General features: G+C 39.1%; 1 protein-coding gene across 4 annotated transcripts in view; it reads left to right on the top strand.

Annotated features, from left to right (window-relative positions):
• Positions 1 to 27,854, top strand: part of MYH10 (myosin heavy chain 10) — a 176,560-nt gene that overhangs the window by 56,640 nt on the left and 92,066 nt on the right. For all 4 annotated transcript variants that reach the window (XM_077165944.1, XM_077165942.1, XM_077165945.1 and 1 more), the window contains exons 5-6: positions 18,845 to 18,947; positions 24,470 to 24,562. In XM_077165944.1, coding sequence (XP_077022059.1) covers positions 18,845 to 18,947; positions 24,470 to 24,562 — 196 coding nt within the window. The remainder of the gene's footprint in view (positions 1 to 18,844; positions 18,948 to 24,469; positions 24,563 to 27,854) is intronic.

Raw genomic sequence — 27,854 nt, 5'->3', positions numbered from 1 at the left:
ACACAACAAGCCACCCAGAATCTTAGTGTTATAAAGCAGCATGTTTGTACAGGTTTCCTAGCAGTTGGGTTGGGATCTGCTGTGTGGTTGTATTCATCTGGGCCAGGCTCAGCTGACCTCACCTAGGGCTCAGTAGTGCATCAGCAGTCAGCTGCTGGGTTGGCTGGGGATTGGCTGACTATTGGATTGGCTGTGTGCCTTGGTTCTGCTCCACATGGCCTGTCATCCTCCAGCAGGCCAGTCCTGGCTTTTTAGCATGGTGGCAGGGTTCCAAGAGCAGCAAGAGGGCAAGCTCCAGTATGTTAGCTTTGTTCAAATTTCTGCATGTGTCACATTTGCTGCTGTCCCATTTCTAAGCAAAATACATGGCCAAGAGCAAAGTCAATTTGGAAAATACTACCAAAGGAGTGGGGCATGAAAGAGTTGGGTCCATTACTGCAATCAGTCCAGCATGAGGGTGTTGGAATGGCGAAGGTAGAACAGTGGTATTTTTTGCAATGTGTACAAATGAAGGAAGTGGGGCAAAAAAATTAAGAATATTGTTAAGAGAAACTTTTTCATGATGGATCATGGGATATTGACAAAGAAAACAAGTAATTGATAGGAGAAAGTAGATGGGCCCCCAAAATGGAGGTCTTGATAAAGTATAACAGAGAACACTGGGGATACTGCAGTGTCAGAGCAGGAAAAGTAGGCAGTTGTGGTTGAAAATGATAAATGATAAGACCTGGGGTGTGACTACTGGAATGGGTAGCTGAAAAATAGAGGTCTGAGGAGGTCATTGGAGATACGGGAGTCGAGGAGCCAAGAGCCAGGGACTTGGGATATGCCATTCTCATGATGAGAGGAGTGGCTGGGAGACTACAGGTACATGAGAACAATGGCCACTGAGACAGTCCTTAAGGCTAAATCATTTCATTCCTAGGAGTCCTTGATTCTTTTTTTTTTTTTTTTTTTTAACATGGGCAGGCACCGGGAATCGAACCCAGGTCCTCTGGCATTGCAGGCAAACATTCCTGCCTGCTGAGCCACCATGGCCCGCCTGAGTCCTTGATTCTAAGATAATATTCTTTCCACTACAAAAAGTACTTTTTTTAATGAAACAAGAATAGGAGTTTTTGTTTGTTTTTAATGTCCTTACCAGGCAAAATACATCCAAATGTAAGAGCCCCTGCTGTGTGTAATGTCAGAGGAGGGGATGTGGGTAGTCAAAGATGGCTCAGACCTCCACTGGGTAAGAAGGTCTAGAAACAGCATTGTGGAGAGAAAGGATGCAACTGACCCTCTTCCTAACTCTTGTGGTGTGTGTGTGTGTAGAGAGTGGTCTTCACTTGAGAAGGCTGCCTGGGGGTAGGGGTGGGGGTGTTCAGTTAAGGCCACAGCAGGAAGGAGTGATCAGTGAGGATATCGGTGACTTTGCTTACCATGGAATGAGAGGTTCCAGAGGGCTCAGAGTAAATGTTTTGTGGGGAGCAGAAAATAATGGAGTTTGGGATCAGGACAAAGAAAGTACAATATGAAAAAGAGGTGTAAGATTGGAAAGGTGACCAGAGGAACTGTTCCCATTATTGAGTTCCTAAGTTTTTGGCCATGACACCAGGAAGAATTCAAGGCCACAGCACAGATGCAGTAAGCAGACTGAAAATTTAAGTGCCCGTGCAAAGAGAAGCATGTGGGTGCTCTCGCAAGAGCAAGGAGGCAAGAGACATGCAACACTGTGGGAAGGGCTTGCTTTAATAGACTTTTGTTCCTTTTGTAATTTTTATTAACTATTTTACTGTCCTCCCCACCATCCTCCTTTGTTGATGCTTAAATCCTAGATGACTCACACAGGCAGGGTCAGTAGGCCCCAGGTGCTGTTTACTGCTATTCTCAGAGATATCTTTCTCCTTGGGGTCTGAGCACTTCTTGGAATTTACCCTTTGCTCATCTGCCAGCCACTGCCCTAATTCTAACCCTCCCTCAGAACTTCCCCTTTGAGAACCTGTGCAAGGATGGCAGGAGTGTGGGACAGAAGGAATTCCCAGAGTGAGCCTCTTCGTGGTCCCTGCTGGGTGGAGGAGGAAGGCAGCAGCCTTGGCCAGGATTTCCTGGGCTTCCAGAGGGTTTGTGGCTCCAGTGGGCAGTCAGTCAACTAGATTAGTTTCTAGACCCTCGTCCAGATGATCATTTTGATACGGACTTTCTGGAATGTCTGGAAGCAGGAAACTTTTGGGGATGAAATGACAGCTGTTTGGCAGAACAAAAGGTCAGCAGGCATTAATAGACCCTTGTCACTGAAAGTGACCATTATTGACCCTAGCACTTGTATTAGGTGGTCTGCCATGTTAGGCTGATGTCCTGTCATTTATTTACGAGTTTAAGTCTTCTGGAGGCTGACTTCTCTCTTCTCGGGTACAGAGCCTGCCCTTCGAGTAGCAGTCATTGAGTACCATGTCTGTTTTGTTTTTTCTTTCCTTTTTTGAATTGTCAATTTTCCCCAACATTGTATTGTGATGTTTTCAAATATAGAGCAAAGTTGAAATGATTTTTTAACGTTTTTTTTTTTTGTACAATATAACATATATACAAAGCAAAGAAAAAAAACAATTTTCAAAGCAATTCTTCAACAAATAGTTACAGAGCAGATCCCAGAGTTTGTCATGGGCTCCCATTCCATCATCTCAGATTTTTCCTTCTGGCTGCTCCAAAACACTGGAGTCTGGAAGGAAAATTAATACAGTGATTCAGTAGCCATAATCATCTGTTTATCCCATTTTCTCTGTTACACCTCCTCCTCCTCCTTTAATCCTACTCCCAGTCTATAGGGATCTTTGGGCAATGCCCATTCTTACTTTTTCATGCTGAGAAGGAGTGTCCACATTAAAGAATAAGGAGATATAATTAATTGATAATCCTGGAGAGGATGGTTCCTCTGAGTGTCAAGGTTTCTTTGACCTAGGAACCCTCTGGGAATTATATGTTCCAGGAAGGCAAACCTAGTACATAAAACCTTAATAGAGTCTTAGTTCAAGCCCTGGGTATTCTCAAGAGTCTTCAGGAGTGATGTTGATTGGGGTTAGCAAACCATGGCAATTAGCACTATCTAACTGACGCTTGCAGAAGACCTGCCTCCAGAATAGCATTGACTTCATTTGATCTCTCTTAGCCACTGATGCCTTATTTTATTACACTTCATTCTCCCCTTTTGGTTAAGAAGACATTGTCAATCCTATGGTGCCAGGGCCGGTCTCATCGCAGAGAGTCATGCCCCACGTTGTCAGGGAGATTTTCACCTCTGAATGGTTTGTACCATGTTGGGGAGAGGGCAACAATTTTCCTTGCAGAGTTGGGCTTAGAAAGAGAAAAGCCATATCTGAGCAACAGAGAGGCTTCCTGGAAGCAACTCTTAGGCCTCATTATGGGTAGTCATAGCTTCTCCCCTATAAAAATAAGTTTCATAAGAACAAGCCTTGAAATCCAGGGCTTAAACTATTTTCTTGGGAGTCCCTAATGGCTGAGAAGGGTACCCAAGGTTTCTCAGATGAGAGAGTTTAACATAGTTCCATATATATTCCCCACCCCACCCCTTCAGATCCTCAAGGAACTCTATCATACTTTTTAATTATGAGCTCACCATCGTCTGAGATGTATCCTGGTATTATATTAAGCTATAGAGAATTACAAGTCCTTGTCCTGTTCTGGACTCCAGGAGTTTGGGTTGCTTAAATGAGCTATCCAGAGAGGTTAATTTAAACTACGTTACAGAAAGTGTAGGTTCTAGACAAAATAAACCTATCTGCCTTTGGTCTCATACAGTAACTGTAGGTCTAGAGTACATATACTACCACATTTTACCCTGCCTTCTAATTTACCTTAGACCCACCAGATGGGCTTCATTTTAAACTCTAATTGAGGCCTGATCACTTTTTGGGTTACTTTAACTGTTGTTATATGGCTATACTAACTTTCAGGGCTGCAGTGCTCCATTTCTGGGACCTAGATGTCACAGAGCTACTCAGATTTCTGTACCAGCTGGTGCACATATAGCTCAGTATCTCAGAATCCAGAAATACTTCCACAACTTCAGACTAAATGTGGCTGCTGTAAGAGTCTACAGTCTAGGCTTCCATTTTTTATAAATATTTTCTGAGAGAGAGAGACCTTAGCATATTCGTTCTTTTCTGTCTGGCTTATTTTGCACAACACATTGTCCCTAAGGTTTATTCTGTCCATCTTGTGCCCCTTGTTGTCCCTCCTTTTTTGTAGCCACACCAAATTCTATCATATTAATGTATCACAGTTCATCATTGTACTACTCAGTCATTGTATCCTTTGGCTCCCTCCATCTATTGGGCAGCATGGATAATATCCAAAATAAACAAACTGTCTTAAACAGTATCTTCATTTGGTTGTACAGTCATCAACACTCTCAATTTTAGGCAGTGTTCATTGGTCCATAGTGACTAAGAACCAGCAAACATAACATGACCCACTATCGAATTAAAACTACCCCTTGTCACTTGTCCATACCTCTCCCCTACAAGTTAGTTGCCCTGATAGTGCTGTGGTACTGTTGATGTTTTCCTATTAACTATTGGCCATAGCATGCCTTTTTAGTTTTCTCCCTATATTCTTCTACTGTTGACTCATTGTCCACTACTGAATCATTGAAATTGTTCATACAAGAATTTATTTATAATCATAAATTTAAGTATTGAGATATATATAGCACTATACATCCCCTTTCATTCATATTCACCTTCAATATGACAATGTTAACTTACAAACCCAGTAATTTTAAATGCAACCTGTTGGGGCTCTTCCCTCCATCTCTAACTTCTGTGTACCTCTAGGCCTGCTGTATTCTACAGTGTAACCTCTGCGATTACCTTACCACAATCATAATAGTGAAATCATGCAGTGTCTGTCCTTTTGTGACTGATTTATTTCACTCTGCATTATGTCAAGTCTCATCCATCTTGTCATGTGCTTCAGGATGTCATTTCATCTTACTGTGGCATAATATTCCACCATACGTATATACCACATTTTGTTTATCCACTCATCTGTTGATAGGCAGTTGGATTGTTTCCATCTCTTGGCAATTGTGAATAGTACTGCTGTGAACATCAGTGCGCAAATATCTGTTCGTGTTGCTGCCCTCAGCTCTTCTGGGTATATACCAAGTATTGGTATTGCTGGGTCATAGGGCTATTCATTATGTAGTTTTCTGAGAAATCACCAAGCGTCATCATTATACATTCCCACCAACGGGGAATAAGTGTTCCTATTTCTCTGTATCCTCTCCAATATTTGTAGTTGTCTGTTTATTTAATAGCAGACATTCTTATAGGTGGAGGTATTATCTAATTGTCATCTTAATTTGCATTTTCCTTATATACAAAAGGGAAACATGCCTCTGGTATATATACAAAAAACATACTAGAGGCATACAAAACCAGATTTGAAGAGACAGAAGAAAGAATAAGTGATATAGAGGACAGGATAACTGACTTCGAAGACTCGAAACAGCAAACTGCAAAAAGGATGGAAAAAATTCAATGGGAACTCAAGGAAATGAGAGACAGAGCACACAAATATAAGAATTGTTGGTGTCCCAGAAGGAGAAGAGAGGAGTAAAGGGCCAGGAAGAGTAGTTGAGGCTATAATGGGGGAAAACTTCCCAACCCTCATAAAGGACATAAATACACAAATCAAAGAAGCCCAAAGAACTCCAAACAGAATATATCCAAATGGGCCTTCCCCAAGGCACATACTAATCAGTTTGTCAGATGTTGGAGAGTAGAAAATTCTGAAAGCGGCAAGAGAAAAATAATCTACTATACACAAGGGAAACCAAATTAAGACTCAGTTCAGACTACTCAACTAGTTCAACTACTCAACTTGTATCCTGGAGGCGAGATGGTAGTAGTACGATACATTCAGGATCCTGAAAGAGAAAGACTTCCAGCCAAGAATTCTGTACACAGTCAAACTGTCCTTTGAGGGAGTTGAGGGAGAGATTAAAGCTTTCACAGACAAAGAAGTCCTGAAAGAATCTGTCAACAAGAGACCTGCCCTAAAAGAAATACTGAAAGGTGTTCTGCCGGCTGAAAAAAATAGACAAGAGAGGGAAGTCTAGAGGAGGGCACAGAATTGAAGAGTACCACTAAGGGCAATTTAAATAATACAAAGAGAAAGAGGGAAAAGAATATATAGATCTGACAAATAAGATAAAAAAGATAAGATGGTGGAATCAAGAAACACCTTTTCAAGTGTGAGTCAGTGGGACAAAAGAAAGAAAAAAAAGTTGACTGTGATGATAAAAAAGTATTTAAGCCCTCTAGCTTCCTATATTTTGGAGCAGCCAGAAGGAAGAATATGAGAGGATCGCATGGTAGCCCATGACAAACTCTGGGATCTGTCCTGTAATCACTTGTTGAAGAGTGTTTTGAAAACTATTGCTTTTTTATTTCTTTACTTTGTATATATGTCATTCTATTCAATAAAAAAAGTTAAAAAAAACCAAACAAACACAAAAACAGCTCAAAATCTAAGGAAAGTTTCTCAAGGTCATAAAGGGCATATATGAAAAACCCATAGCTAGAATCATACTTAATAATGGTGAGAGACCTTTGAAACATGGTCCTTTGAGGCACAGAAACTCTTGATATAAGGAGTTCCCAATTTGTCTATTTTTTCTTATGCTGCTTGTACTTTAGGTATAACGTTTAGGTATAGGAAGAAGCTACTTCCTATTATTAGATCTTGAAGATCTGCATTTTGTTCTAGAAGTTTTATGGTACTGGCTATTACATTTAGGTCTTTCATCCAATTTTAATTAATTTTTGTATAGGGTGTAAGCTGGGGCTCTTCTTTCATTCTTTTTGCTGTTGATATCCAATTCTCCTATGTACATTTATTGAAAAGACTATTCTGTCCCAGTGCAGCGGATTTGAGGGCCTTATCAAAGATCAAATGGTCATAAATTTGGTGGTCTATCTGTAGTCTCAGTTCTGCTCCATTGTTCAATCCTTCTATCCTTGGGTCAGTACCATGCTATTTTGATCACTATGGCTTTCTAGTAAGCTTTGAGGTCAGGAAGTGATAGTCCTCCCACTTCGTTCTTCTTTTTAGGCTATCTTTAGCTATTTGGGGTCTCTTTCCCTTCCATGTAAATTTGATAACCAACTTTTCCAAGTCTTCAAAGTAGGTTGTTGGGACTTTGGTATTATGTTGAATCTGTAGATCAGTTTGGGTAGAATTGACATCTTAATAACATTCAACTTTCCTATCCATGTACATGGAATGTCTTTCCTTCTATTTAGTCATTTTTTATTTCTTTTAGCAGTTTTTTGTAATTTTCTGTGTGTAAGTCCTTGACATTCCTGGTTTGGCTTACTCCTAGATACCTGATTCTTCAGGCCGCTGTTTTGAATGGAATTTTTTCCTTAATTGTTTCCTCAGAGAGATCATTCCTTGTGTATAGAAACATTACTGTTTTTTTGTCCATTAATCTTGTATCCAGCCACTTTGCTGAATTTGTTTATTAGCTCAAGTAGCTTTGCCATACGTAGATTTCTCAGGGTTTTCTAAGTATAGGTTCATGTCATCTGCAAAAAATGAAAATTTTACTTCTTCCTCTCCTATTTGGATGCTTTTTAAAAAAATTTTTTTTATTAATTTTAAAAAACAACAAATGAACTAAAAACATTCTTAATATATGATCATTCTGTTCTACGTGTATAATCAGTAATTCACAATATCACATAGTTGCACATTCATCATCATGATCATTTCTTAGAACATTTGCATCAATTCAGAAAAAGAAATAAAGAGACAACAGAAAAAGAAATAAAATGAAAACAGAAAAAAAAGAGTATACATACCATACCCATTACCCCTCCCTTTTATTGATCACTAGATTTGGATGCTTTTTATTTCTTTATCGTGTCTAGTTGCCCCAGCTAGGACTTTTAGCACAATGTTAAGTAGTAGTGGTGAAAATGGGCATTCTTGTCTAGTTCCTGATCTTAGGGAAAGTGCTTTCAGTCTCTCACCATTAAGTATGATGCTAGCTATAGGTTTTTCATGTATGCCCTTTATGATCTTGAGAAACTTTCCTTCGATTTTGAGCTGTTTTTGTGTTTGTTTGTTTGTTTTAACTTTTTTTATTGAATAGTATGACATATATACAAAGTAAAGAAATAAAAAAGCAATAGTTTTCAAAACACTCTTCAACAAGTGATTACAGGACAGATCCCAGAGTTTGTCATGGGCTACCATGCGATCCTCTCATATTCTTCCTTCTGGCTGCTCCAAAATATAGGAAGCTAGAGGGCTTAAATACTTTTTTATCATCACAGTCAACTTTTTTTTCTTTCTTTTGTCCCACTGACTCACACTTGAAAAGGTGTTTCTTGATTCCACCATCTTATCTTTTTTATCTTATTTGTCAGATCTATATATTCTTTTCCCTCTTTCTCTTTGTATTATTTAAATTGCCCTTAGTGGTACTCTTCAATTCTGTGCCCTCCTCTAGACTTCCCTCTCTTGTCTATTTTTTTTCAGCCGGCAGAACACCTTTCAGTATTTCTTTTAGGGCAGGTCTCTTGTTGACAGATTCTTTCAGGACTTCTTTGTCTGTGAAAGCTTTAATCTCTCCCTCAACTCCCTCAAAGGACAGTTTGACTGTGTACAGAATTCTTGGCTGGTAGTCTTTCTCTTTCAGGATCCTGAATGTATCGTACTACTACCATCTCGCCTCCAGGATACAAGTTGAGTAGTTGAACTAGCTGAGTAGTCTGAACTGAGTCTTAATTTGGTTTCCCTTGTGTATAGTAGATTATTTTTCTCTTGCCGCTTTCAGAATTTTCTACTCTCCAACATCTGACAAACTGATTAGTATGTGCCTTGGGGAAGGCCCATTTGGATATATTCTGTTTGGAGTTCTTTGGGCTTCTTTGATTTGTGTATTTATGTCCTTTATGAGGGTTGGGAAGTTTTCCCCCATTATAGCCTCAACTACTCTTCCTGGCCCTTTACTCCTCTCTTCTCCTTCTGGGACACCAACAATTCTTATATTTGTGTGCTCTGTCTCTCATTTCCTTGAGTTCCCATTGAATTTTTTCCATCCTTTTTGCAGTTTGCTGTTTCGAGTCTTCGAAGTCAGTTATCCTGTCCTCTATATCACTTATTCTTTCTTCTGTCTCTTCAAATCTGGTTTTGTATGCCAGTATGTTTTTTGTTTGGTCAACAGAGTCTTTAATCTTTGTGATCCGCTATTTTTCTGTTTATTCTTCAAATCCTCTTTGTGCTCTTGAGCTCCTTTACGTCATTTGCTGTCCCACTTATTTTATTAAGTAGAATTGTGTGAACATCTTTGATTAGTTGTTCCAACGTCTGTGTCTCCTTTGGTGTTTTAATTTGGTCATTAGGCAGGGCTATCTCTGTCTGCATTATGATATGTTTAGTGATCTTCTGCTGTCTTTGTTACATGTAAATATCTTGATGGATTTACTTTGGGAGTTGCTTTCTTTTAGTAGTCTAAGGCCTTGTGTTTGTGGGATGTTTGTACATGGAGCACTCAGTTAAGTGCTCCGTGGAGCACTCAGTATGGTGATTTGTTTCAGGGCAGGTATGAACACAGGTTGGGGATGTTACACTGATGCTTATGAACGCGGGTGCACTGGTCTGGAGGGTGTGCGCTGGTCTATGGCACAGGGCCCTTTGTGCACATGCATAGAGCTGTGGCAGTAGGTCAGCATTGCGCCTTTGTGGATCGGGGCCAGGTGTGACCTGGCTACACAGGTTGGCACTTTCTCAGAGCGGGGAAGTGAGGCTGAAGACTGTGTGCATGTGTGTTCTAGGACTGCTGTAAAGTACGGTTCCCAGAGCTGAATGACATGATTGGGGGCCTGTGCGCATGGCTTGGATCTGGAAGTGCTACAAATGGATGCGCTGAACTCAGGGAGGGTGGGGTGAGGCTGTGCAACACTATGGGCAAGGGGCAGGGGGCAGGGGTAGCCTAGGTTCGGAGGTTAGTGCCCACAGCCATTATGCACTGGCAATAGCCTGCAGAAAACAGAGAGGGAAAGGTAGTGTTCAGGAGGGGTGTAGGAGAGGTTGGTTGGGCTGCACTTGGGTTGGGGGTGGGGGGGGGCAGGTATGTGCGCTGAGGTCTGGTGTGGTGGGGGTGCCTGGAACACAGGGAATGAGAGAGGATGATGGGGTTCAGGTGTGTGGGGTGTGGGGTGAGTCGCTGGTCAGGGGGCTGCGTTGGTGAGGGTAGCACACCCAAGAAACACAGCTTGGCTTACTTCCTAGTGCTGCGCTCCAGTCTGTGCACTCCTGTGGGCTCCACGCCTCCGTGCCAGGCTCCAGCTTTCTGCCTCTCAGTTCCTCGGCTTCTGCAGTCAGGGCTGCCGCATGAGGTGTGGAAGACTCTCCCAGGTCAGCTGCACTCCTGTATTGCTGCCTCAGTCGCCCTCCAGTCCCTTCTCTAACTTTTCCATTCGAGCAGGGCTAATCTCAAGCTAGTCAGCCATCTTCCCGGAAGTCCCACTCTTGTAGTATCATTATCCGAATTTGGTATTAGAGTGATATTAGCTTCATAAAATAAGTTAGGTAGCATTTGACTCCGTTTTTTTTGGAAGATTTTGAGCAGGTTTGGTGTTAGTTCTTTTTGGAATGCTTGATAAAATTCATCTGTGATGCTGTCTGGCCCTGGGAAGATTTTTGATGACTAGTTGAATCACTTTACTTATGATTGGTTAGTTGAGACCTTCTGTTTCTTCTTGAGTCAATATACGTTGTTTGCGTGTTTCTAGGACTTTGTCCATTTCATTTATATTGTCTGGTTTGTTGGCATATAGTTATTCTTAATATTCTCTTACGAGTTTTTAAATTTCTTCATGGTCTGTGGTAACAAACCCCCTCATATCTGATTTTATTTGTGTCCTCTTTCATTATTCTTTGTTAGTCTAGCTGGGGGTCTGTCAATTTTATTGATTTTCTCAAAGAACCAACTTTTGGTTTTGTTGATTCTTTCCCTTGTTTTATTGTTCTCCAGTTTGTTTATTTCTGCTTTAGTCTTTATTATTTCTCTTTTATTTGCTTTGGGGTTAGTTTGCTGTTCTTTCTCTAAATTTTACAGGTGAGTAGTTAAATCCTCAAAATTTGCTTCTTCTTGTTTTTTAATATAGGTATTTAGTGGAATAAATTTCCCTCTCACCATTGCCTTTGCCACATCCTATAAGTTTTGCTATGTTGTATTCTCATTATCACTGATCTCCAGGTATTTACTGATTTCTCTGGCAATTTCTTCCTTGACCTAGTGATTATTTAAGAGTGTGTTATTTAATCTCCATATATTTGTGAAAGCTCTGGTTCTTTGGTGATTTTAATTTTCAGCCTTTTTCCATCGTGATCAGAGAAAGTACTTAGGATAATTTCAGTGTTATTAAATTTATAAAGACTCAGTTTGTGACCCAGCCTATGATCTGTCCTGGAGAATGCTCCATGTACGCTAGAGGAGGATGTATGTCCTGATGTTAGGGGGTATAATGATGTACATATGTCTACTAGGTCTAAATCATTTATCCCGTTGTTTAGGTTCTTGTTGATCCTTTGTCTGGTTGTTCTAAGTCCTGTCCACCATCTAGATTCTACCATTAATAGTCATCCACACTTGCTTTGTTATATCTATTGATCTGTTCATTCCTCTGTCCAGCCATCAAATACATCTTATTGTTTGGTGTATTATAAGTTAAGCAGGCTGTCAGTTTGCTTCATAACTCCCATATACTTCAGCATACATATCATGAACTAAAGTCCAGTATTTATTCACAATTTTTCTTTTGAGGTTAAATTTACATAGAATGAGGTATACAAATTTTGAGTATCTATTTGCTGATTAACCGAAACCTCTATGAGGATACAGAACGTTCTAGTTTGCTGCTAGCTGCTGAAATGCAATATACCAGAAACAGAATAGCTTTTAAAAAGGGAGTTTATTAAGTTGTAAGTTTGCAGTTCTAAGGCTATAAAAATGTCCCAATTAAAGCAAGTCCGTAAAAATGTCCCAGTTAAGGCACTAACCCTCACTCAAGAAAGGCTGATGATGTTCAGTGTTTTTTCTCTCAAGTGGGAAGGCACCTGGTGAACATGGTGATGTCTGCTAGCTTTCTCTCCAGGCTTCTTGTTTCATGATGCTCCCCTGGGGGCATTTTCCTTCTTCATCTCCAAAGGTCTCTGGCTACATGGGCTCTCTGCTTCATGGTTCTTTCCAAAATGCTTCTTCTTTTAAAGGGTTCCAGTAAACTAATCAGGATCCACCTAGAGTTGGTGGAGTCACAACTCCGTGGAAGCCATGTAATCAAAAGTTAATACCCACAATTACATGCGTCGTGCTGCCATTAAGATAATCTAATCAAAAGATTCCAAACTGCATTATTGAATAGAGATTAAAAGAAATGGTTGGTCCCATAGATTGGATCAGGATTAAAACATGGCTTTTCTAGGGCATATAATCCTTTCAAACCAGCACATAAAACATTACCAGAAAGTTCTTGCCTGTCTCCTGCCAGCAAATCTCCACTTCATCCCCTAGTCCTTTCATCTAAAACACAGTTTCTTAAATCCAAATTATCTTGATGATGATATTTAATAATAACTTTTTATGGGAGGAGGGGTGCAATTTTACTAAATGTTAATGTCCATCGTAATGGATTATAATGGATGTATATTTTATAAGCTCCATTGTGGTTTCAAAAATACTAAAATGTGAAGCGGTGTATCCTAGATTTTAGAAGATATGATATATTTAGCAATATCAAATAAAGTACTCCAAGAATGTATAACTGGGGTCTTACTACATTTAACACAGAGTTGAGCTAATCAAGTTTTCTCTGAGAATAACTTTAGTCAATTGTATATGCTATTTTTGCTATTAAGAACCAATGTTTACCTAGTATCACAAAGAGAAAATACAGTTTGAAGCAATGTTTTTTTTTTAACCAATACTTTTGTTAGATAGCATCACTTCAAGCTTTACTTTTTTAGTCACTGTCTCTCAGATTTATTTTTCCCTTAAAAGAATAACTTTCTAATTCACACCTTCACCTCGTCTTTATTTCTGCAGACTCTGGCCAGTGCCCTCTGAGCCCCGACTTACGGATCTGGAGCCCCTTGTTTAGCCATTATTCATTCTGTTGTCCCTCTGAACTTCTTTGGTAAAGACACCCAGGATTTCTCTTATGATGAGGAAGCAGATTTGTTCATTGTACCTCATGTATTTAGGACTGAAATCTTGTAAGGGTGTCGTCTTCATGCTTCAATTCCTCAGTAGAATTGAAATTTACAAGACACCACTGTTGAGGAAATTATTCTGCTTCCTAAGTCTCCTTTTCCTAAGAATAGTCTGTTTTCTTTTTATGCTTCCTCACTCATTTACCCACACTTTTCTCCTTTTAAGTGTGTTTGAGTGCACCCTAGAAATTGTAAAACTGTGGTTGCGTCACATCAGTCTTTCATCAAGATGTGACAACAGATTTTTTCATAAAGAGATTTTATCTATCGTATACATACCTGCATTAGGCAGTGATGGCCACCCAGCTGAATTTAAAACAATTGATTCCTTCTGTGAGTAGCATACCTTAAAAGATTTAAGGTCAGTAAATCACTAGGATTAATTAAATAGTTGAGGCAACTGTATTGGAGTTGGAAGATACAAGTGCATTGTCAGAACTGGTATACTCTCTTGTCCCAGCCTTTCTGTGAACCAGCTCCGTGACCCTGGGTTGGTCAGTCAGCCTCCCTAGACCTCAGTTTGCTTTTCTAATAAATAACTCTTTGGTTTGTTTTAGATATCCTCAAGTCTTAAAACTGTGGAAATTTTTACACTGGTGTAGTCGTGTCTCTCTTTCAATGATAAGTATGAGAAGTGTGCAGATTAGCTTGGAAATAGAAGTTTAAAATGTCCTAAGCAAGTAGAGTAGGAAAGAGAATCTCCGTTAATTTTTCCGACAACACTGTTATCCTTAAGTGTATATGACATTGTCCAGAGTGTGATGCAAGCTAGTGCTTGTGTGAAAGGAGGATACTTGGACCCAACCTATCTTGCTCACAGTCTGTGCCCTTCCTAGTGAGCTGTTTGCTAAAGGAATAGGGTTTTGAAACTGTAGATCATCTACTAATGTTATAGATACATATTTATATATATATGATGATGATGATGATGTTAGATATTAAATATGTGTTCTTTTTCAAATTGAGGATATCCAAAGCAAGAACTTTCAGGGAAAGAGTGTTTTTGAAGCTAGACTATATTTAATGTTAGAAATATCCAGAGAAAATAAAACAAAACCAATATAGATCTGGAAAGGGATTTTTCTTTGGAGCAATTCCCACCGTCCAGGAGAGATTCAGAGGAGGGTGTCAGGTATTGGCCAGGTATTTCCATGAAGATCACCTGCCTCTCTGCTTCTTACAGCTGTTGTTTTGTTTGTTTTTATTGCACATCCCTTTGAGAGTCCAGTGAAAGCTACATTCATACTTCAAGAAAAATGCAAATATCTCCAGGTTAAAAACTCTCCATCTTTTGTGTCAGAAGACACAGGGTGCCCCCAAGCAAAGACTCTTTGTTTTGTTCTTGTGATAACTTTTTACTTCTTCCACTCTCAGTTCAAGGGTTTCTTCTCCAAAAGAGCATGGATGACAGGACCCTCACCTTTAATTGTGGTCCCATCATAGATCAGTGATGAAGCAGTCAGCCACTTCAAGTTTAAATTCCTTTATGCTTAGAAACTTTGTGTGTGTGTGTAAATGAGTCCAATTCCTTGTGCCGTCTTGACTGATTTAGGACTTGGCATGTTCACTTCTCCAAGGATTTTCCAGTGAAGTCCGCTAGGCTTTCTTTTTGATTCTTTTGCCACTTTCCTTTTGTTCTGGCTGCTTGTTTCTAACTCTGCTCGCATCTGGGACAGACATGCCATTTCCTGTTTCCTCAAGAGTCATATGACTCTGATTTTCCCATCTCCTTTTAATTTGAGTCATGGATTTTTTTTGCCTTTGTAAATACCATCATCACCAGCCCTCGTTATCATTGTAGCTAGTTACTAGCACTACTGCCGATTAAGAGCCTTTTGACCAGGCTCAGCACTAAGCCCTTCGCATGCATTATCTCAGTCCTGAAAAGTGACCTTATCCCACTTTAAAGCAATGCAAACTGGGGCTTACAGGGTGGACCCTGTTTGAATCTAGGTAGATGATTTTGGCTCTTAATCACTATGCTAACGCTACAGATTTATGAAGTAATTAGGAGCTGAGTAACTCAAATTGCCTCCTGTATTTTAGATGAATAGTTGCATGGACAAGAATGGATAATGTTTACTGAATCCTAATTATGTGCTTTAGTGAGTATTTGGTTTTTTCCCTTCACAACCACCCTGTGTGTTAGAAGCTATTATCCGTATCTCCCCTTGTGGGAGCTCAGCAGGAAGACACTGAAATATATCTACCTTTAAAGTAATTTTTCCTATAGCAAAGTTACCTTAGACATGAAATATGTAGAATTGAGCAGAGTTCATAAACAGTTGTTGAAGTGCAGCTGCTGTAAGTATGACAGGCAGGGGAAAAAATGTGCTAAGGATATACTGAAGCCTGTCCAAGAAGAGGAGTTCTCAGGAAACTACAGAAGCAGATGGAGCTGAAAAGCAACAATCATGACTATTTTTGAGACAAGTTGTCAGTGTAAATGAGCCACTCATTCCTTGTCATGATAAAAAATTATCTTTGAAGGCAGTAGCCACTAGTATGGTTAACACTGACTAAAACACTAAGTATTTCAAGTAAAGCTAAGAGCAAAACAGAGTACTCCTTTCAAAGATACTAAGAAATTAAATTTGAATAAAGCTCAAATGCTTTACCACGACCTACAGGGTGCAAGCATCCAACCCCTGTCTACTTCATCAACCATACCTCTTGCCATGCTTTCTGTCACTCATTATTTCAAATCCCAGCACACTGGCATGCCATTCTTGGAATAACCAGGCTCTTTTCTGCTCCAGGGCCTTTGCACTTACTTAACTTTTCCTCTGCCTGGGCGCCCTTCCCCTGGTGCTCTGTGGCAGCTCTTACTCAGTTTTCAGGAGGATTTTCCCTGGCTCCTACATTTAAAGGAGGTTGTCCTCCCCTGCCCTGGCCTTTTCTTTCAGCATCCTTCTTATTTTCTGCATAGCATTCTTCACACCCTATACCCATCTTATTTATTGTATGCCTCCCCCCTAAACTTGAGTACCATAGTACATGGACTTTGGGCACAGCTATAACCTAGCATTCACAAGAACACCTGACACATAGAAGTTGATTTATAAATATTTGTTGAATGGATGAATGAATGAATGAGCGAGACTTTATCTATGAGCCAGTGATAGCCAGTTAGAACACATAACAGGGATGACAGAGATTACATTCATAACAGGAACAAAAATATAAAAAAGGAACCTGGAAATAAACTTCACAGAAAACTCATAGGGTCTCTGTTCTTTCATTTATTCAACCTGCTATGCTGGGGATTATGATTTCAAAGATGAATATGATGAATGTAGTCCTTTTGTTGTACTTAGGAAAAACAGAAACATTGTATCTGAAAGACACAGGGAAAAGAACCATCTTTCTCCTAAAAATGGACTAGACATTGATGCCATTTAACTCAAAACTCTTCTGTTATGTTTTTATTTGTGGAGATGGGGAAGATTGGCACAACACAATTATTTGAAGTTTATCTGAAAAAATAAACCTCAGTTTAAATTTTTTTTGTAAGAAGAACAATGATGAGTGCTCTGATTAGTCATATTTTAAAGCTATTGTATACGGTGTTGGCATTGGGATAGACTTGACCGTCCAGGAATAGATCATGGATATAAGAATTAAGGATAAAAAAGTGATGGTGTGTATAATCACTGAGTAATGAACGTCTTTGTCTATTAATATTGGAACACGGGCTTAGTAATTTTTGAGAAAAAGTTAGATTAAACTTTTTTTATGCCTAAAACCATAAATTATTTTCTTCTGGCCAATAAAGTATTTAATTGTAAAAAAGAGCAAAACCATAAAAATTCCAGAAGAAAATATCGATGGGTTTAATACTACAGATGATATAAAAATGAGAATAAGTTGAGCTGTTCCAGTAGCCTTGGTTTTTGAAGATGAGTAGTATAAAAGTATTAAGATGTAACTTTTACATTGTGACTCTGTGACTGTGAAAACCCTGTGTGTGATGCCTCTTTTATCCAGAGTGTGGAAAGATGAGTAGAAAAATATGGATAAATAAATATTGGGAGGGATATGGGTAGATGGGGAAAAGAAGGTAATGAAGATGCCTCTGGTCTTAGCACACAAAAGGCCTTTTTAAGCACAGATAGTAGGCAGAAACCATAAATTTAAAATTTGGATGGCCAAACAACTCAATGGGCTATTTTAAAGATAGTGATAGATGGTGCTTAGTTAGTTTAATATAGAGAATATTTTTATAAAACGATAATTGAGTAATATATAGAATCATCAGCTCTTGGAACTAAGGTGGATCTAATCCAGTTTCTGTATTTTACACTGGGATATCAAGACCCGGAGAGGATAATTTTCTTTCTCAAGCCCATAAAACAGCCAATAGGTTTCCTTTGCCCACCCCTCCCTATGGTTGAGATCGTAGGTATCTGGGTGCAGGGAGTTAGGAAGGTAACTAAAGAATTTAAGGTGTGGACAATTCAGACAGTACAATTCTAAGAAATAGCCAGGATTTGTTAGAAAAAATTTCAAGCCTTAGATAAAGCAGGCTTAGATTAAGCAACTGATGATTAGTTGGTAATGTATGGAACATATTTGAGTTTCTGTGTTTTTTTTAAGAAAAATTCATCTAATTATATATTACAAAATAAAATATAATACAAATAGATTATTTTATTGGTTTTAGAGGTAGGTTTGTTTTGGTCCCATCTAAAAGAAATGTTAAGAATTTGAACAGAAAGGTCATAATTTAGGAACCACTATATATCTAGCCACTTACCCAGATTTCAGGCTGAGTACTGAGTAGAAATTAAAAAAACACCTCTGAAACATGCTACCCTTGTTTGTGCATATGAATCATATAAAGCAATGGCACTTGTCCCAGTTCATAACAAAAGTCATAATGTTCATTCATTTGCCCAACAAATTTCTGCACAAGCTCTGTCAGATACTCTGCAGGATTATGTGGATTAAAAAAACAGCCACAAATATCCGAACACAAATACATGCACGCTAGGACTGCAGCCTGCATGGTCAGTGTGCAAGGCCCACGTGTGCCAGGTGTAGTTAGTGCGAGGACCTCCAGTGAGGTGCACAGAATACAGCTCTGTACACAGGAGAGGTCCACCAGCTGTCTGGTTTGAAGTTTGATCGGGGAAGACTCAGTGACTTTGAAGATGAATGTCAATAACCAGTGGGTGTTCCAAAATTCAGTTTCTTGAGATTAAATTATCTTAAATGAGTTGTTTTTTAATGTCCTAATAAATTTTACTTCTTTGGCAGAACCCTCCACACCCCAGGGGGGAGGGGATGTGTGTTGTGAACATTTTTCTGAGTCCTATTAAGGGCATTTACCAAGAAATATGTGGGTTTATTTAGTCCCTTTTTTAAAAAAATCACTTTCTTTTCTAACTACTATAAGTGTTTTGTTTTGTTTTTTCTACTCTGCCATTCTCTTTTAACCTTCTACCAACTCACTTTTTATCTTCTTCCATGTTCAGTGTAACTGTATTGATTTTAATTTTGGAATATACATCTGTGCTTTCTTTAAAGCAGATGATGTTGATATTTCTTTCAGGGGTGAATCAGGTGCTGGGAAGACAGAAAATACAAAGAAAGTTATTCAGTACCTTGCTCATGTTGCTTCTTCACATAAAGGAAGAAAGGACCACAATATTCCTGTAAGTTTACATTTTGTTGTTTTTTAAACCTTATTTTGTTCTTTCATAATTTCAGAAACAAGAATGAGGAAGATAACTTACTCCATGTGTTGCTAAAATTGATAGCTCCCTCGTCTTCCCTTCCCACCAGCAGCTCTCTGTCCACTCAAGGGATAGAAGGAAATTGCTATGAAATAGTTACTACTTTCAGGGCAAACTGCAATTATGATTGTGACGTGAGGCCTAATTTCTCCCAAAGATGTGGTGAGAGCTGTTAAAAATTCATGAGTGGTGCTTATGAAGGCTTGTCTTATTTTCCCCCCAAAGAAGGTCCTAAAACTTTGAGCCCTTTCTGAACTGTCAGAGCTGCCTGTCGTTGCTGCATCTTGAGGGGAGGGAATATGGGACGTGATAGAAAAGGGTGAGAACATAAATTGTGAGCTAACCTTAGTTTGTGGCTCTGCGGAAATGGTAGCTAGTTCAGCCTGAGAGAATGCCGGCCAAACTTGCTTTCACAGTTCTAACCTGCATTTTGACTTGATGTGGCTGACTGCTAGGGAGAGACAACTTGCTAACCTTTGCATTTATCTGTTTGTGACAAACAGCAGGAATCGCCTAAACCAGTGAAACATCAGGCAAGTGCTTTTCTTTATGCTTCTTAGCCTTGAGTGTTTGCACTAATATCTGTCTTTAGAGTGAGTCTTTATTCGAAACAAATACCATGAATTCTGAGTGAAATCAATGAAGAAAAAATAGTTTTGAAAATTTATTGCTTAGAGCCTTATTCTTTTGTGACAAAAAGCATGCCATTTTGCTTTACATTTGTTTTCTATATAAAGTTAAATGTTTCAATATTTATTTTGCCCTTTTATCGTGACTTCATATTGCATGTTTATGGAACCTATAAACTTATATGGTTTCATATATCAAATACTACGCGAGATTATTTTAATATTTCTTAAACACTTGGAAACCTAGCTTTGTGTGCCATGCACTAAATTTTGAATTTGGGGCTGCAACTTTAAAAGTTGTACCTTTTGGAATAACAAACTCCTAATCTGTTAAAACTTTGTGGCATTGTATAGTTTAGGCCTGTATGTGTTTTTAACCCAAAGGCCTCATTGTGTTCAGTACATAAGATTAGAATTTTCTTTTTCCTGGGTGAGTAGTGGAGCTGTGTCATTCTTCCCGATCACCTAGTGCCCTCCTTTCCACTCCCAAGGCACAGCAGTGAGCAAGGCAGTGAGCAAGCCATGAGGGAGCCACAGGCCTGAACAGGACCTCCACTTCCTTCTGGGGGGAGGCAGGAGGGCAGAACTGAGCCAGTTTCCGTGGATAGGTTGAGGCATTTCTACTTAGGCTTAATCCTTTCCCAGGCATTATAACTGTTTTGGTTTGTCTGTCTTCCATAAGCACAGTGATGGAAATCGAACGTAAAGCAAGAAGCTATAACACTGAATTAAGGAAAGAATCTGTTAGTATAAAGAAATAATCATAAATACCCAAAGGAATTATCACAGATGTGGAGATTTTCAGATACTTTATTTAAGATTTTTAAGAAATTCCCAGACACCAAAGCCGTACCGTACCTGTAAAGGCCTGGGGTATTCTTTTGCCCCTTTAGCAGTAGACCCAGACCAGTGATGTAAAATGGGAGGGTTGCTGAAATAATGGATTATCCTCACAAAATAGAATAGTAAAGGCTTTTTTGCCAATTAAAGAAGGTATCTCTGAACCAGACATGAACTTTTCTTTATGGTTTAGAGGTACATGCTAAATGAACGTTTCCTATACACTTGGATCACTAGTGAAAAAGTGCTCAATAATTGATGCCCAGATCCTCAGCGGAATGCATCAATCATCACTGTTAGCATTTTGTTTCAATGTCATTTTAAACTAGAGAGCGGCTCCCCATTATTATGAGAGTAGCATGCTACTCCAGACTTGACTGTGGGTCAGATCGATCCCTGGGAAGCGAGTTCCCTCAAAAAAAGGCAACAGCTTCTCAGGGCTGCGCTTAGCTCTTGTTGACGTGCATGTCTTGCTGCATGTGTTCACTGTACGTAGTGTCTTCAGTGCACTTTTCCAGTTTTATTTCAGTAGCATTCAGGTCTTGTACAGCTGTGGTTATGCTTTAAGAAGCACCTGACGAGCACGGTCTCTCACTTTTTCTTCCCCAGCATCCTGAGAAATATCTCACCAGCAGAGTGGGGAATGGTCTCGCTCTAGAGAGGGTCCTATTCAGAATCCCCTCCCCCACCGTGCCCTTCCCCCTTCACAGTGCTCTGAACCCGATGTCCTCATCCCACTTTGAGGATGACTGCCTTTTATAATAGTTGTAATATTGGAAATCTGTGCATTACAGGTTTTATGGTCACTGTTTCTTTTGGTTTGATAATCACTGGTTTCTGAATTTACAGGTTTCAGGGTTATGGGAACCATTTGTATACATTTCTAGAGTTTTATCACTAGACAGCAGTTGAATTGAAATCAGGCTCCTGATTTCACCAAGTTTTTTGTTGTTTCTTTGAAACAGCTTTATAAAGATATAATTCACATTACCATGCAGTTAAGCCATTTAAAGTATACAGTTCAGTGGTTTTTATTGTTTTCATAGAGTTTTGCAACCATCACCACCATCAATTTTACATTTTCATTACCCCAGAAAGAAACCCTGTATTATCCACCAACAATCACTTCCCCCTTCCCTCCCAACTCTAGGCTAGCCTAGACCACTGGTCTACTTTCTGTTTCTATGAATTTGCCTATTCTGAACATTTCATATGAATGGAACCAAACAATATGTAGTTTTTTGTGACCGACATGTTTCGCTTTGCTTAATATCTTCAAGGTTTGTCCATTTTGTAGCAATTATCATTACTTCACTCCTTTTTATGGCTAAGTAATATCCCATAATACAGATAAATCACATTTTATTTATTCTTCTGTTGGTAGACATTTGGGTTGTTTCCACTTTTTGGTTATTTTGAATATGCTGCTATAAATATACCGTTACAAGTTTTAATGTTGAGATATATTTTCAGTTCTCTTGGGAGTATAACCTTGGAGTGGGATTACTGGATCATATGGTAACTTTACATTTAATATTTTGAGCAGCCTCCAAACTGTTTTCCAAAGCAACAGCTCCATCTTGCATTCCTATCAGAAATGTACGATGGTGCACATTTCTCCACATCCTCTCCAATACTTATTATTACCCATCTTTTTAATTATGCCACCCTAGTGCATATGAAGCAATCTGTCTGTATTTTATCTTTAAAATTTAGTCTTCAGTATGAAAATATATAAGGAGAATCAATTTGTCAAAATGAAAGTCACAGTATTTAAGAAGCCAGCTTTAAGTGAACATTTACCTTATGAACTTTCGATGTGCTATTTATAACAAAATTAAAAGTCTTATTTGGCTTGTTCCTGTAGTATCCTCCAGCCAACTGAAGGCCCAGTTTCAATTGCTGATTTCCCTCACTAAAAGTTACTTTTAGAAGCCACTCAGAGTCTGGCTTAGTACTTGGTACTGTTCAAAGCCGGAATACAGGGCAGTTTCAGAGCAGATTTGAAAATGGCTAATCTCTGAAATTGACTGTCTCCTTAAAGTGCTACTGTCCAGCGGCCCACTTGCCTCACTGCCTTTCAGGCTGTCCACCTCCAGACAGCAACTTCAGGCTGACTTGGTCTCTACCCTTACTCAGCCTGGTCTAAACAGACTTAAACCAAGACAAAAAGGATAGCAAAGTAGCAGGTACAGAAATTAGAGCCTACCATTGAGATTAGAGTTTGATTCTGCTCAGCACTCACCTCTGCCTGCCTTAACCCTGTCCTGGGGTCAGTAAGACCCCTGCAGCTTTGACCTGCCAGGTCTCAAAGCACAGCATGATCCCAACCTGAGCTCCCTGGCTGACTTGGAGGAGGTATACTTTTTACCTGTTTCAAACTTAACCTGTGTCTGTAACATGGCAAGTGTACGATATGTGCAATCTCTATAGTAAATGCAAATGTATTGCATTTATCCGTTATCTAGATTTAATCATTATCTAGGTTCTTAATGCAGCTGTGCATGCACCCCTGCTCAGCAGCACATTTGAGGGCAAGAGTCATGCACTGGCACTGGTAGAAGTGATCCTGCCTTAAGGGCAGAGGCAGTGTGTTATAATTCAGAATGGTAGCTGACATTCTTGATGGTGACTCTGGGTCATTCAGTTTGGGTTACCGCATTTAAGAAATCCGGGCAGCATATAATGTTTTACTAAAATTTCCGTTAGAAGTCTGGTGTTTCAAGGTAAATGAACTGAAAGATTTCACTGTGCAGGGAGTACCTTATTCAGTGCCAAGAAAGTAAGGGGTTACTCTGCAAATTCACATGGCTCAAAATTGTTAATAGGACTTGGTGGTGACTGGTTTTGATTGAATGTAATTATAGTTAAGATGTGTGAAAATCTGGATAATATTAGATAAACAGCTTGAGGGTACATGTGTGAGGAGCGGGTCCCCTCCCTGCATGTGGTACCTAAGGAACACTTCCCCACCCTCTCAGCTGAGTGTCAGAATTGTAGCCCAGCATGTATTTGTTCCCCATTTTTTATTTGATGATGGTCCAGTGTAGCACACAGGAAGGTCACTAATTTAAAACTAACACAAGATTCCTTATGTTCCTTATTTTTTTGCTTAGAGAATTCTATTTGCTGGTGTTTTTCCTATTTGTTTGTTTTAGGTCTGGAATGCTGTGAGTATTTTAAAATACAGGGGTAAGATTTGTGTTTAGAAGAAGCAGACGATTTAAGTCAGAAAATCTAATTCTGAATTTACATTCCAGAAAGGTCACAGCGCTGTGTAGTACTCTTCCCGGCCAGAGAAGGCATCTTGCCTTCTGGAGCTTTCTCTCTTGATGCAGGGTTACAGCATGGGTTAATGTACTTACACCTTTTGTTTGTAAAATATGTTTTATGGCTAGTTTGCATATAAATTAGATACTGGCAAAGCATGCTTTAACCAGGTATTCTATAGACAGAAGTTAATAGCCTTGTCACCTGTGTCATCCTCTGAAAGTGGAGAGAACGACATCTACCTTGTCTACATCATTGAGATGATATGTGAAAACGCATGGAAAAATGAAATTCCTGTGCCCACGCAAGTGGTGATTATTAGAATTTGCTGCCTTTGATCTTTGAAGCAAGGCAGAATAAAAATAAAATAAGTATAAGTATTAATATGTTCTTAATTGAAGCTAAATTTCATTTTCAAAATTCTCTGCCCAATTCTTATGCCCTGTCCTTAAATTGATCTTCTCTGTTCAGTGTGAACGTCTCTTTTCCTTGTGATCACTTTATATATTAATATTTTTTCCTTTAGCAGAGCTTATTACAATAACCAGAAATAAAAAGCTCACAAAGGTTGCTGGATAGTAAACAGGATAAAAGAACTGAGAAGTTTGAGGCAGTTTTTTTTCCCCTGAGGCCCAGAGTAAAGACATTATATTAACATACATCTGCTTTTATTTATGTGTGTGTATGTGTAATGTCTTTTAGGGGGAACTTGAACGGCAGCTTTTGCAAGCAAATCCAATTCTGGAATCATTTGGAAATGCGAAGACTGTGAAAAATGATAACTCATCTCGTTTTGTAAGTTTCAAAACACCTGAAACTTTTTATTCCTCAGACTTCTAGTGAGATGTTACTGTGATTAAGCAAATAAATTCCTTTCCTTCTTGAATTTTAAGAGACTAATAAATATAGTTTTGAACAGTAATATCCAGTAGAAATATAATGCAAGTCATGTGTAACTTGAAATTTTCTTGTAGACATATTTAAGAAAGCAAAAAAAAAGTAATTTTAATAATATATTTTATTAAACATATTGTATAATATCTGTTATTTTGTATAGATATATAACGGTATAACCTCTCTGAGCTTGTTTCTTTGTTTTTGGGGTTAATGATAATACCTGTGCTGTGGGGTTGATGGGGAAATTAGACAAGGTACATGTTGAGCTTTTAGCCCAGTACCAGGCATAGGAAACATGCCATAAATATTTAACTACAATAACATTACATTTGGCTGAAGGAAAGCATTGAGGGAGGGAGAGAAACATGGTATTGGTAGAAAAAAAGAGACAAATACAGAAGGAGAGGCCTCAGTTCTGAAGTTAATATTAGCTACGGTTGCTTGACCTTTTCATACCTTCCAGTTTTAGGATAATTTCTCACTACTGTTAGCCGGTCTTTAAAAATTCTTCTCAGCCATTCAGTTGTTTTAGTTCATTCAGAGCTTTACTTTCTCCCTGTTTGACTAGCTATAACAGTGTGCCTGAGGTTATGTCCTAAATAACAGCCAGGTCAGTATTACTTTATTACTCTAAGGACACAGCCCCTCCTTGCTCCAGCTACTCAGAATCGACACGTTAATTGCAAATAGTTTCTAAATCCGTATTCAACAAAATGGGCATTCTTTCAATAAATCTTTTGCCCTGGATTATAGTCATCAGGATTCAGTGGAGAATGGTCTTTACAAGTATTTTTGCTTAAATTTTTAAAGGAACTCTGTTTTTCTTCCCTCCTTTGACACTAGAAGTGTTGGTAAAAATCAAGAACAACAGAATAAAATGGAATCCAATTGTAACAATTCCTTGATGGGTAATTTTGGGGAATCTAGAATTATTGAGGCATGCTTCTCTTTTATTTAGCTGGGAAAATAACACTGCATGTTAATTTTCGATGGCATGTTTTCTGTGAGTGGTGAAAAGGACTAGACCAGGATCTCAGAGGACTCAGTAAACACGATGGTAGCCAGGAAGCCCTCAGAGGTAATTTAAGTGCAAGAGGCTTTCCAAATTATGTAAGAAAGAAGGATCTATTTGCTTGGAATATTGTTTATTTCTAGTCAAATAAAATTTGAAGGTTCACTTTACCCAAATTGCCTTAGTAATTATTTGAGTTTTTTATGCACAGAGTAGGTTAGCAGGTGTGCCCATAGCAATAGGAAACATATCTGCGACTTTTGGAAACTGAGCTTCTCTTAGAGGATCATCAGCACCGAACTGGAGCCACAGCTAAATCTTCCATTCTTCCTACTGAAAGTCCCGTGTTTAGAGGCCATGTCACGAGCTAAAGGAACAGGGAGTGACCGGCTTTGATATGTGACTCTCCATGAAGTTCATCAAGGACTTCTTCAAGGAAAATGCTTCATTTTTACCACGTGAAGCAAATCTATTCTGATTTTTTACCCACTAAAACATACTCTCAATTCAGGAGGAACAGTTTTGTGCCCACTGATCACAGAAAAGATCAGTTGCTGCTGGGTTTATCTGTGTCCTTGGTAAAGCATGTGGTGATCCTGTACTTGAGGGGTAAGGATTCATCCACCTGCCATTATATATTTCCACCAGAACCTACTCTTGCCAGCTACTGTACTACTTACTTGATATCACCATTTGGTTGGCTAATAGATTTATAATATTCCCAGTTGGTTTTTAAATTTTTCCTTTCAAAATTTGTTCATCTTATCTCACTAAATAGCACCATCGAAATCCCTAGCTGCTTAAGCTTAAAACAAAACAAAAACCTAGAAAAACAAAACACTTGGGAATTATCCTGAATCAGCCTTTTCTTTATGGCTTGTAGCCAAGCCGGAGTGAATTCAACTGGTTCAACTTCCAGAATGTATTTAGAATCTGTCCACATTTCTCCCTTTTCTGGCCTATACCATCCTCATTTGTCTAAAACTCTTTGTGAAGAGGTTTCTGCCTGTTACTCTTTATCTGAGGGTCTTAATTGTTTCCCTCGTTGCACTTTTCATAGTCTATAGTTAATTACTTTGCTTGTGTCTGATCTTTCTCTCCTTCTGGAAGGTAAGCTCTTTAACCATGGGGACCTTGCCTGCCTGGTTCCCCTCAGTAGCCTTAGTTCCCAGCCCTGTGCCTTGCTCATGTAAGCACATGATAAAGAGGCATATTGGGGCGGGCCGCGGTGGCTCAGCGGGCAAAGTGCTTGCCTGCTATGCCGGAGGACCTCGGTTCGATTCCCGGCCCCAGCCCATGTAACAAAAACGGAGAAACAGAATACAATAAAACAAGAAAATGTTTAAAAATGTTTCCCTTTCTTCCTTCTATCCTTCCTTCCTTCTCTCTGTCTTTCCTTTAAAAAAAAAAAAAGAGGCATATTGATGGACTCAGTTCAAATGCGGTTGCCTACCCAAGTGCCAGCCACTCTTCTAGGCCCTCAGAATATATTATCAGGCTGAACAAACATCCCTGGCTTTGTAGGGCTCCCTTCAGTTTGGTTTTCAGTCGCAGGTATTCTCAGCGACATGCTAAGCTCTGCAGTTGGGCTCAGAGAAGGTAGCCAATGTCAGGGTCCTCCAAGAGCATGTGTGCCCAGCTTGAGAAGCACTGTAGTGGGTGTGTAGGAGGCAGTGACTCCTGGGGTAGGCCAGGCCTTGAGTTGAGGTTGATTTTGTACACCATACTGAAAGAGGAATGTGGTCCTTAAAAAGAAAAATGAATTGGGTATACAGTGAAATTTCAGTCATTATTTGCAAGCAACAGGCTTATAGTGAAAATATTTGAAAGTAAAAACCTTAAAATCCATTTGGTTCCATTTCTCTGATTTTATATAGACAACCAATTTCCAGAAGGATATCTTTTCTTTCAAAGATACTAGCATATGGTTTGTGTTAAAGGGGGATTCTTTAGGAGAGCATTACCCTTATGAAAATAATCATTCACAGTTAGTCCAGTTCTCTGTTTATGGAGAATTAAAATGCATTCCAGATGGAGGAGATTTATGTAAAAATGAATCTTGTAATGAAACTTTAAAAATGGGCTTCGATTTCAAAATGATCGTTTGTATCAGTAGATACATCTTTTCTCAGAAAGTTTTACTAAGAATCACTTTCTTTGTACAAATCCTTTTATTAT

This window comes from Tamandua tetradactyla, chromosome 6 (genome assembly GCF_023851605.1).
Source record: "Tamandua tetradactyla isolate mTamTet1 chromosome 6, mTamTet1.pri, whole genome shotgun sequence".
Taxonomy (NCBI): Eukaryota; Metazoa; Chordata; class Mammalia; order Pilosa; family Myrmecophagidae; genus Tamandua; species Tamandua tetradactyla.
Note: the sequence above shows the minus strand (reverse complement) of the source record. Positions and strands in the feature narration are given on the sequence as shown.